The sequence below is a fragment of the Branchiostoma floridae genome, chromosome 7 (assembly GCF_000003815.2).
Source record: "Branchiostoma floridae strain S238N-H82 chromosome 7, Bfl_VNyyK, whole genome shotgun sequence".
NCBI lineage: Eukaryota > Metazoa > Chordata > Leptocardii > Amphioxiformes > Branchiostomatidae > Branchiostoma > Branchiostoma floridae.
Genome location: NC_049985.1, coordinates 2398546 through 2410820, shown reverse-complemented (window position 1 = coordinate 2410820; position 12275 = coordinate 2398546). Strand labels below are relative to the sequence as shown.

The 12275-nt window shown below is 44.3% G+C and overlaps 2 protein-coding genes across 2 annotated transcripts in view; one reads left to right on the top strand and one right to left on the bottom strand.

Moving 5' to 3' along the window:
* The window catches only part of LOC118419289 (E3 ubiquitin-protein ligase HERC2-like), a 117410-nt gene extending 108050 nt beyond the window's left edge, over positions 1 to 9360 (bottom strand). The window contains exons 1-7 of the mRNA XM_035825635.1: positions 9063 to 9360; positions 7614 to 7731; positions 4310 to 4510; positions 2446 to 2662; positions 1511 to 1638; positions 986 to 1118; positions 457 to 637 (exon numbers count right to left, since the gene is read on the bottom strand). Of these exons, the coding sequence (XP_035681528.1) occupies positions 457 to 637; positions 986 to 1118; positions 1511 to 1638; positions 2446 to 2662; positions 4310 to 4510; positions 7614 to 7731; positions 9063 to 9137 (1053 nt within the window). The 5' untranslated portion in view covers positions 9138 to 9360. The remainder of the gene's footprint in view (positions 1 to 456; positions 638 to 985; positions 1119 to 1510; positions 1639 to 2445; positions 2663 to 4309; positions 4511 to 7613; positions 7732 to 9062) is intronic.
* A 597-nt stretch (positions 9361 to 9957) lies between these two features.
* The window catches only part of LOC118418946 (phosphoribosylformylglycinamidine synthase-like), an 80451-nt gene continuing 78133 nt past the window's right edge, over positions 9958 to 12275 (top strand). Inside the window, exons 1-2 of the mRNA XM_035825089.1 lie at positions 9958 to 10105; positions 11462 to 11750. Of these exons, the coding sequence (XP_035680982.1) occupies positions 11470 to 11750 (281 nt within the window). The 5' untranslated portion in view covers positions 9958 to 10105; positions 11462 to 11469. The remainder of the gene's footprint in view (positions 10106 to 11461; positions 11751 to 12275) is intronic.

The following is a 12275-nucleotide window of genomic DNA, read 5'->3' as shown; positions in this document are numbered from 1 at the left end:
TCGATACCCCGAAGATCGTTGATAATGTGACAGGCGTATTAGAGAAACTGAATACAGGCCTGATTTGCTTTGATCCATAGTAGTGCCAAAATAATAATGGGGTGAAACCAAAACCACTGCCTATCTATACTAGGAACTCTATAACTAGGAACTCTCCTGTCCAGCCTCATTTTGGTGCATGACCCTGGATGACCCCAGGAAATCCAAGATGGCTGCCGCATCTGGAAATGACACTATTGTACAGACCCAAATCACTTTTTGCTGGCAAAAAATAATATCACCTGTTTGTTGGCATTGTCCCAGAGCTGTAGCAGCAGCAGCACGGCGCTCAGTAGATGGTTCAGCGAGCTGCACTGCACGGCCAGCTCCAGGGCCGGGGCCATGGGTAGGGTTATCTACTAATTATCTTTAAGTATAATGTTACCTGTTTGTTGGCAACTCTATAGACCACATTACCTGTTTGTTAGCATTGTCCCAGAGCTGCAGCAGCAGTAGCACAGCGCTCAGTAGATGGTTCAGCGAGCTGCGTTGCACGGCCAGTTCCAAAAGTAGCGCCAGGGCCGTGTGCTGGTCCGACACGGGGATGTTTCCTCCGCTGCCACCCGTCTTTCCACCCGCTGCTCCGCCGTTTGAGTCTCTGTTAGCAAAGGATCCATGAAACACAAGGGTAGGGTTATCTATCTACTTCTGATCAGTAGACAGCTAGAGTTTGTTGATTTACCGGTATTTACAGCCAGAACTGCCCAACTAGCTGAATGCTTTTGTGTTGATAGGACACATACATTTTAAATTGCATAAAGGATTTAAGTCAAACATTATATGAACAAAATTACAAAATTATACTCATATATGCTAAATAACATTTAGACATATTGTATGAACATTGCATGCTCTGCTCATTGTATAACTGCTTTGCTACTGATACATGTATATAGCAGATACGCATCACGTTGTTATACTTAGAAAATACAAATTCAATATTCACCCCATGACCACAGATCTGATGAACTTGGTTGCCCTCTCCACAGCCTCCAGCCAGACGGACGACACGCTCGACTCGTCGAACAGGGTGGCCTCGGGGAGGGTCCGCAGGGCGTCCAGAGACTCCTGCAGCAGTTCTGGGGAGGAGAGGAAGAAATTCTTAATCTTAAGTCTTGAATGTTCTCACGTCACAACTTGCAATCACTAGGAGGAAGGGCTATACGTACCTGTATCCGGTATAACTGTCCTTCAGAGTAACACACCAGCTTCACAGGCATGCAGCATGGCAGCAGCTGATTATATTACACTGAACGACCTGTCACTTTTCCATTTCCAAACCAAACATTTCCACATCTGACTGCAAATGCTGTTTAAAGCTATCTTTTCCTTTCATAGATTTTCCTTTGGTTCAGCGTTTGACTAGAGTCACACAATAAATTTAAAAGTTCTAGTAGTTGACAACTCAAAGAAATTCAAAGCTAGAGACAGCCCTGTCCAATCCAATCTCAATCTTATTCAACCATCTCACCGGTACAGAGGTCTGCATCGTCGCCAGTTCTCCAGGCTCGTCTCAGGAAGGCGAAGGCGAAGGACAGCGCCGCTCTGCAGCCGACCCGAGCCAGACCCATGGTCGCCTTCTCGTGGGGCTTCAGCACACTACACGGCACATGTACAAGTTCAACGTCTGTTAGAAATTACTCTTAGGTTAATCTTTGTTTCTGCAGCCCAGGGTTGTAGCCAGCCAGAAATCATTTTCCGTCCCCTTGATTTTGAATGGCTTTGGCGCAGTGTTCCTAGGAGGGTCCAGAGGCATGCTCCCAAGGAAAATTTTGAAATCGAGACAAAGAGGACGGAATGGGCAAAGTTTTTTTCCGTCCCCAGCTGCAAAATTCCGTCAAAGGACGGAAGGACGGGTGCTGGCTACAACCCTGCTGCAGCCATACAGATTTGTGTAATCACTACAACAAGGGACTAATCCACTGACACAAGTCAGTGATTTGAACAACTATTATGATACCCTTTCCCAGATGCTAAGTGCTAAACAGAGAAAGCAGTATGTACCATTTTTAAAGTCTTTGGTATGGCATGGCCGGGGAACGAACTCCCAAAGAACCGACTGCAGGGCAAACATTCTACCCACTTGGCCATTGCACTGATTGTAGGAACATAATTATCGACAATGTTAGGAAACACTCTTAGGCAATGTTGTGTTGCTGTTATGCTCCTTAAACAATGTTGAATGTTTATTGTTACAGAGCCAGACCTGTGGTCCCCTTCTCTTGGGATTTCAGCACACCGCAGAGAGAGATGAACAATCTTAGCTAACACTGCCAAACATTGCTGGCCTTCTGCAAGTCTGCGTTTCATCTTCTCAAGCTGTCACTTCTAGATACCAACATAACAAGAATTTGCCAGATCCTTACATCTGCTTTACACCTGCTGTAAGTAATACAAGACACTAACCTTTTCGTTCCTTTAGGTATGACAGCTGCGGACTGCTTGTTCGGAGCCACGGCCTTCTCGGCAGGGTTGTGCCTGGCCAGAGCGATGAAGTAGCGCTGCAGGACAGTCAGTCGTTGTTGCAGACGCACCGCGGACAGCGTGGTGGCAGCGGCCTGGGAGCACAGCTGTTGTTGCTCATACACCAGCGACTGCAGACATTCCCGCAGCTGGCCCACATCTGCAAGGTGAGAATGAGAGAATCAGAACGAGAAAATGAGAATGAGAGAATGATTTATTTGTAGCGTTGCAGCAGGACCGCAGATAGCGTGGTGGCCGCAGCCTGGGAGCACAGTTGCTGCTGCTCAAACACCAGCGACTGCAGACATTCCCGCAGCTGGCCCACATCTGCAAGGTGAGAATGAGAAAATGAGAATGATTTATTTGTAGCACTGCAGAATGGTTAGCCTCTGCTGCAGGCGGATTGCAGACAGCGTGGTGGCCGTAGCCTGGGAGCACAGCTGCTGCTGCTTGAACACCAGCGACTGCAGACATTCCCGCAGCTGGCTCACATCTGCAAGGTGAAAATGAGAGAATGAGAAAATGAGAATGGTTTATTTGTGAGGCGTTGCTGCAAGCGGACTGCAGACACCGTGGTGGTCGCAGCCTGGGAGCACAGCTGTTGCTGCTCATACACCAGCGACTGCAGGCACTTCCGCAGCTGGCTCACATCTGCAAGGTGAGAATGAGAAAATGAGAATGATTTATTTGTAACGCTGCAGGACAGCATGGTGGCCCGCAGCCTGGGAGCACAGCTGCTGCTGCTCGTACACCAGCGACTGCAGGCACTCACGCAGCTGGCTCACATCTGCAAGGTGAGAATGAGAATGGTTTATTTGTAGCACTGCAGGACGTTGAGTCGCTGCTGCAGGTAGACTGCAGACAGCGTGGTGGCTGTGGCCTGGGAGCACAGCTGCTGCTGCTCGAACACCAGCGACTGCAGACATTCCCGCAGCTGGCTCACATCTGCAAGGTGAGAATGAAAGAATGAGAGAATGAGAATGATTTATTTGTAGAGCTGCAGGCGGACTGCAGACAGCGTGGTGGTCGCGGCCTGGGAGCACAGCTGCTGCTACTTGTACACCAGCGACTGTAGACACTCCCGCAGCTGGCTCACATGTGCAAGGTGAGAATGAGAGAATGATTTATTTGTAACACTGCAGGACGGTGAGGCATTGCTGCAGGCAGACCGCTGTTGCTGCTCGAACACCAGCGACTGCAGATATTCCCGCAGCTGACTTACATCTGCAGAATGAGAATGATTTACTTGTAGTGCTCAACGGTGAGGCGTTGCTGCAGGCGGACAGCTGTTGCTGCTCGTACAGCAGCGACTGCAGACATTCACGCAGCTGGACAACATCTGCAAGATGAGAATGAGAATGATTTATTTGTAGCGCTGTACACTGGTACTGAAAATTCAGGGCCCCGTACAGTCCAGGTCCAGAGAATCATGTCCTGAACCTGGAACTAATTGGCTGTGAAAACTTGTGAATGGGCAATACTCAAAATAATGGTCCACTTTGCTACAAAGGAATCTGCTTAATTTAGTATCTGACTTCCACTGGCATTGTAAAATCCTATCTTCGTGTATTTGATAGGATTTTAAAATGCCAAGTAAGCAACACTAACTGCCTCTGTTGACTGTGTTTGACTGGAGACTTGGTGAAAATGACTATAATTTAATAAACTCTTCTCTACTTTGCTCTTGTTATTTCCTTTGATCGGTAAGCCCCAAAACGCTGAAGTATAACTTGTCCATTTTCTAATCGGTCAAAAGCCTCACATACCACATGAAGAGGATTGAGTGAGAGTGACTGATGGTCCATACCTGGTTGCTTGCCCCAGGTCCACTGTTCGATCAGCGTCCGTGCCAGAGACGGTTTACTGCTCTCCTCCTGCAGTAGGTCCCTATCCATCTGGTCCAGCCGCTGACACGCCGCGCAGTTACACCCCTTGTCTGGTCCACAGTGCCCGTCACAGCAGCTGCAAACTGGCAACTTCAGCCCACAGTAGTATTTACCAGTCTCTCCTGAAGGAAAAAAAATCCTAAGTTTGAAAAGCTACCAGTAACATAACTGTAAACAATAGTTTGATAACAGTTACACCCCTTGTCTGGACCACAGTGCCCGTCACAACAGCTACAAACTGGCAGCTTCAGCCCACAGTAGTATTTACCTGTCTCTCCTGAAGAAAATGGAAAAAAAGAATTCTAAGTTTGAAAGTCTACTATTATTACCATTAATAATAGTTTGACAACAGTTACACCCCTTGTCTGGACCACAGTGCCCGTCACAGCAGCTTCAAACTGGCAGCTTCAGCCCACAGTAGTATTTACCTGTCTTTCCTAATGGAAAAGGAAAAAAAAAGACTTTTTTAAAGTTTAAAAATCTACCATTATTACAGTTCACATTTAGTTTAACAGTTACACCCCTTGTCTGGTCCACAGTGCCCAACACAGCAGCTACATACAGGCAACTTCAACCCACAGTAGTATTTACTTGTCTCTCCTGAAGGAAAACAAAAAAAAACTTTCAGTAATCAAGCCATCCTTAGCATTACCGTTAACAATAATTTAGTTTGACAACAGTTACACCCCTTGTCTGGACCACAGTGCCCGTCACAGCAGCTGCAAACTGGCAACTTCAGGCCACAATAGTATTTACCTGTCTCTCCTGAAGGAAATGGAAAAAGAAAACTTTTAAGTTTAAAAATAACATTACCATCAATGTTCATTTGACAAGACAATGTTCATTTGAAGAAGTAGTATTTACCTGTCTCTCCTAATGGAAAAGGAAAAAAAAAGACTTTTTTAAAGTTTAAAAATCTACCATTATTACAGTTCACATTTAGTTTAACAGTTACACCCTTTGTCTGGTCCACAGTGCCCAACACAGCAGCTACATACAGGCAACTTCAGGCCACAGTAGTATTTACCTGTCTCTCCTGATGGAAAAGGAAAAAGAAAAGACTTTTGAATTTGAAAAGCTACCGTTAACAATACCGTTAACATATGTTCTTATCTGGATTGCAGTGGCCATCACAACTACTGGCACTGCAAGCTGGCACGTTCATGTTCAATCATGTTATTTCTATAGTCCTGTTGCTATCTTCTTCAGAGCTATAATCACAGATGTAAATTTGCTCAAGTTCCAATTTACTGAAAAGCCATCACCAGTAATATAACCTCCCCAGGGCTGTAATAATAACCTGGTTACATGATTGTAGTTCTCTGCATCCAGGTCATTACTTCATATTGCTTCACCAAGGTACAATGTAATTCAGTCACTACATGTAGATACATAGCTAGTAATCTATATTATGAGTGCCTTGCCAAGTGCAATTACCTTGTACCTTTGGCATTTCAGTTCAGTTCATCAGTTTCATAAATGCTTATGTGAAAATATTGCTGCAAAACTACATGTACGAGCTGATTTCTCACGAAGATGAAAATATGAATGTGCATTACAAATTTCTAGATATAGATTTTTGTTTACAAGTTAACTACAATCAGCAACAGTGAAATATCACAAACACATGTATGCTCCATGTGTAATGATAATATTCCTCCAGAAGAAAATAGTATTCCTTTACACTATCAAATCCGCATTAGCCCTGTGTTGCACAACCAAAGCATGCCTGACAGGAATACTAATGATGTGTCTGCACCACCAATATTGATCCTACTCTGGTGGTGGTATTCACTCAACACATCTCCAAGCAGATGTGCATGTAGCAGGGTAAAATCTCAACGTTGCTCGATCTCACAGTTTCGAGGGACATTGGGTTCATGGCAGGCTTTTACTTTAGCCAGGCATGCATCCAGGTGTCATTTAGACACTTTTTCCTTAAAATAACAAGAAATTGGACACACTAGATCATAGTAGATGCCCTTACACTGGGGAGCAGATCCTCTGACAAGCATGAAATTCTGATTGATCAGGGATGCCACTGGGTCATTTGGGGTCATAATCTTCTACTGTGACCTCTCTGACAGTACTTTTGCCCCTAAGGATACCTTGGAATCAGGCTTTTAGCTAGGCATGCGTCAACGCGTCATTTAGACGCACTGTCCTAACAAACATAAGAAATCGGACGCAATACTTTTAAGCAAGACGCACTACGGACGCCCAAATTTTTCCTCCCAGCCTCAGTCAGGGCAAACATATTGTAACAGACACAAAAAAATCTTGGCTGAATTCTACAAAATATGCACCTCAAAATGCAGGAAATAGCATTTCAGAGGGTTATGATTTCAAAATTTTATTTTGAAAATTACCCCCCCACAATGCTCGACTGCTTCGTGCCGCAGATCACTCTGATTACTTTGGACGCCCTAAAATTAATTCCTAGCTAAAAGCCTGCTTGGAATGTACCATTTTAACCCCCACAGTAGTGGTGTCTATATCACTTACTGCGACTCACCAAGAAATTTGGACACCCTATAATAAAATCCTAGCCAAATGCCTGGCCCACGGATACTACTGAGGCCAATATATCAATTCAGCCAATGGAAGATCAGCTTAGGAGGAGTTAGTATTCAATGCTCTAGACCAGTCTGCACCACAAATATTGATCCTGCTCTGATGGTGGTATTCAACACTGCATGTACATGTAGTGGGACTGGACACAAGATGTGTTCACAAAATAATGGGTTGGAGAATCGATTACACCCATGGTATGACAGGGCTCGAAATACCTTTTTCTGCATACCTGCACTGGTAACATTGAAAATTACTTGCACCAGATAAACTTTACCTGCACCACTCTGAATTTAGGAAGTGTGGATCATACTAAAAATTGTTCAGGATTTAAACCATTGCCATGTTTTCTTTTATACCTAATAGGTGGTAACAGCAGATGCAGCTAATAACAATTCACAGACACCTACATCATAGGGAATTTATCAATTATGTATAAAACCCAGTACATGGACCAGTGCAGGTAGACATCAGAAATACCTGCAATTTTACCTGCACTAACCTGCATATGCATGTGGTATTTCGAGCCCTGTATGAAGTGGCCACCGTGAACATAAAACCACCGCGAACATTTCCACATTTACAGTACTATCTTATGACACCACAAGATCTGCTTGGAGATTACACAGAGGCAACTAATCAACAATCTCTTACCCTTCCTGGCGGGCACCCCTGCAGAGTTGATGATGGTGTCTGCCGTTCCCACGGTAACCTCTCCATCCTTCACCAGCTCGTTCCACAGCGAACTCAGACCATCTCGGGAGAACGCACACTGGAGGGACAACAGACAAAACCGGTAATTGGAGTACAGTGTTACGGGTTATACTGTGAAAGTAATTTTCACCTCCATGAAAAAATAAAGATACATGTATTGTTTTGGGTGGGCCGACTCCTTGCAGCCAGGGGCTGAATTGTAAGGAGTAGGTGGGGCTAAATCGCAAGGGTCTGGAGCGGCTGCCATTCGGCGCTAACTCGGGTGACCTCAATATGACAGCAGTTGCCCCATGTGCAGTCAAGGACTATAGGATTTGAACTACTCACACCGGGAAGGACCCCTACTCTTTTTGTACATAATTCTTTATGAGACCATGGTCAAGCTCAATCTGCAGTATATTTATCACGACACAAGACACGCCTCTTCGAAAATTCGTACAAAACAGCACAAATACTGACAGCTTTTAACGATGTGTTACGTAGAGCAAAACGGGTACTATACTATGATAATCGGTTTACCATACTATGATATGTTTTAAGTATTCTTTACCATATGTCCTTAGCCTACTATAGTACCTATGGTACCTGTAGGTCAGAAACCAAACCACCCCCCACCGGAATCAGGACGACTCGGACCATTACCAAGTCGGCCCATTGGAAATCTGGTCAACTCGGACCACCCCCCTGGTCAACTCGGACCATCCCCATGGACAAGTTGGACCATCCCCATGGACAATACATGTATTTACACTCGCCGGCGGGCCTAGTCACGTCACGTCGGCCGGCTGTGTCCAGCGCAAGTTGTACATAAGCTTAAAGATACATTAACTTAGATATACCTGGCCTTTGTGAAATGTTCTGCTTACTGAGACGATTTCCATCAACAAACTGTTCATATACTAGTGTATGTAGTCTGGACAAAATAAAACACAACGTTTGTTTCCGCTCATTTGCTTTTTACCTTACGAACAATGGCGGATTTTTCTACCCAAGACAAGTTCCCAGCAGCATGCACTGGGTCTCTGTCCGACAACTTCTAGCTGTTATTGTGTTAACTTTGACGTTTTTGACGTCCCAAACCAGGCAATCAACGTGATTTTGAATAGACTTATAGAGACGGCGGCATTTTGTCAGACAACTTCTAGCTGTGACTTTGACGTCCCAAACCGCCGGCGATGGTCCGAGTTGTCCCGGCAGATGGGCCGAGTTGACTGGGCCGAGTTGGTAATGGTCCGAGTCGTCCGACATTCCCCCCACCCCCTTCGTGCAATATATCTATATTTATTCGACCTGGTCAAACTCAGCGATGTACCTCTCTAGGCTGTATTGGTGATACTTTCCACAACATTCACAGTCTACTGTGGTGATATTTCCCGTCTTTTTTCTCACCTGTAAATCAGTTTTCAGCCATTTCCCATCCAGTCTGAGCTGTGTGCGCAGGACCGGCCTGTGGTCGGACGACATCGCGAGCGAAACCGGGACGATTTCCACACAAACACGGCAAAGCTCTTTGTCAAGTGGACATTGCTACGGTCGAAGGGATAAGCAGCATCGTTCACAGAGTCTAAAATCTACTGTAGGTCCTTGGATTGTACATAAAAGCCGCTTTACATTTTTGCGATGTCGGAAAAATTGGGGTACTTCTTCGGCAAGCAGGGTAAGATGGCGGCTTGGATCATAACACAATGATGATAGGTGTGCAATATTCAGAAAATAACGAAAATTGTTCTCAAATTTTACTTTAAAGCTCGTATCTAAATAAGTATGATACCTCAATGTTATCATTTTTATCTGAGTATTTCAAATATGTAGATTTTTATCCTAATGTATCGAAATATTGATGTAAGTAAAAGTGAATCTTTGTGAAAGTTCCCAAAAGCGTAATGGAAAAGTCCAACTTGCTTATTCCCAAATGACGTCTTCGGTAGGAAGCGTCATCTAGCGACATTATGTTGAACAGTAGATTAATGAATTTTGTACCTGAAAATTCAACAACAACAACAACGAATTCCAAAAATAAGATGAAGTACACTAGGTTGCAAAATGTACGTTAATGATGGAAATGTACAATCTGGTTGTGTAGAAAGTAAATCCCCTAACTTAAACCTTTTTTAGATGATGCGATTTATGTGTGGACCAGCATATAAACTCGAGAAAGCCTGGATGGATTGAGAGACTATGTTGTTGATTTCCTTGTTTAACGTCTATTATTTTGATAGACGTGGTCACTAGTTGCTGAGTAGCTCTTGATATGTGTAAGGACGTTATATGATATCAAGGAGCTCCTTGATGATATGATTTGTGGGAAGCTCCTGATGTATTTTCCCGCCACGCCGTCCAAATTGTAACCTTTGACCCGAAGTTCCCGCCAGCCTCCAGTAAAACCCGCCACTTTGAACACTGCTTCGTCTTTGAAGATCTCCGAATTACAGGTAAGACTTTGGTCTGTTTTATTCACAACTTCGTAACAACAGTCTTTAAACCCTGTTATTCAAGGTAAACAATAGCTAAATTCTTTATTTGCTGGGCATCTTCGCCTAGTTTGAATGAGTGGGGAGGGGGGCGCGTGCTTGCACGTGTACCGGTGTTTTCATCATGAATAACAATTAATCAATCATTAACCTATGTAAGAGTTAAATCCCAATCAGCCTTAGCAGTTATTTCTTCTGGCCTAGGAGTGGTAGGGAGTCTCCAGAATAAATAATATGTTGGAGATCAATCAGACAAATGGTCAACTCAACATTGTTACAAATGAAATCTTCACATTTTATTAGAAATAGAAGTACAATCTGTGTATAAAGAAAATATCACTGTGTGTGTGATTCTGATTATATCTGTCATCAGTGTTTTCTGCTCTCATGTTAACTGTGTGCACAGCACTATCCTATCTCCTGTATCGGGTTTCAAGGTATCCTCGCTCTCAGGTGTAACTTGAAGTCGAAGTTGAAGTCAAGGTTGTGTGGGACCGCGTGGCTAGATCGGCAGCACGTTTGACTCAGACCCAGAAGGTCCTGAGTTCGAACCCTGCTGTTTCACCAATCTTGTGCCCTTGGGAAAGGCACTTTACATCGACTTTCCTTACTTCACTCAAGTGAAAAATGAGTATATAATATAGGCTACAATTTACAAAGGTCTTCAGCAAGTTGAAGTTGGTAGCCTCAAAACCAAAGAAGAAGAAGAAGGTTCAACTGTAAATGTAAATGCACAGGCTATTGACAGGCTTTGCCTGTTGTCATGCTGGGAGCGATGGTGATGTATGATATACCCCGTGATGTATCTATATATGTCATACCCACCTGTGAACACACGTTTCATTACAATAATAAAAAATGTGCCGGAAATTCAGAAAATTTTTTGACCTTGAAGAAAATTTGTAATAGCAGCAATCCTAACGTCCAAATCGTTTATTCAAAATTTTGACTGCAGTGTTTGTGCACAGACTACGTTGGAATTGTTCGTCTGTGTGATACAGCCTATTATCACCTGGTTTATGGGACACCTGTATCAAACATTATCACAGCCCAGGTATACGACTCGAGCGATCGCGATGGTGTCACGGTGACGCAGTGGTAGGCAGGTGTTTGGCAAAAGCTTGATTTACATATTAACCAGTAATTTGAGCTGCTAATCTAAATATCAATTTTTAATCCAATCTACTGACGTCCTGGTAGGCACCAACCGCCCAATACCCTGGATATAAACAACAACAGCGATCGCTCGTATGACATAACCTGTTATATTATTTACTAGTATACAATTACTATCATACCAATGCCTTTTTGTTCCAGGCTAAACTATGGTGATCACACGGTACTACCAGACCCCGGCCCTGAATCCAGGGGCACACCAGGTCACGTGTAAGAAGCTACAGACAGTTCTGGGCTCCAAGCAGATCCAGGCAGTGACCACGGAGAACTGTTTCAACATCTGTGTGGACGGTGGGAAGGACCTGACGGCCGAGGAGCAGAAGAAACTGTTGTGGGTTGTCACCACTCCGTTCGAGGGGGAGAGGACAAGTAGGGAGTCCTTCCTAGGCAGGGATGGGGAGAAGGGACTGCTGATCGAGATTGGACCAAGGTGAGCTTTCGTGGTCGTATTCTTAATTTGTTCATAAGGAGTGTGCCATTGTCACCTTGTAACAAGTTTGCATAACGGACCACCTCTAGACCACTCCGTTCGAGGGGGAGAGGACCAGTAGGGAGTCCTTCCTAGGCAGGGAGGGGGAAAAGGGACTGCTGATCGAGATTGGACCAAGGTGATCATGAGTTTTCATGGTCATATTCTAAATTTGTTCATATTCTAAATTTGTTCAAAGTTCATAAGTTTGTGCTGTGTAGTTGCCTGGTAATGAGCTTGATAAGTGCAAGGCCAAAAGACCACTTCTAGACAGTGAACTACTTGCTCAGTGGTTACGACGCTCATGGAACTGGACCCGAAAAGCCACTTCAAGGTTACTGGTTATATGGGTGTTACTGGAACAACATCTATTTTCCCCATGTCTGCAAGATTACCACAATCTGAAACCTAATTTGTGCACGTGTGGTACGGCCTATGACCTACAGTCTTTTGGTCCTAGATTGTTCAGCCATTATGTTAACCTGC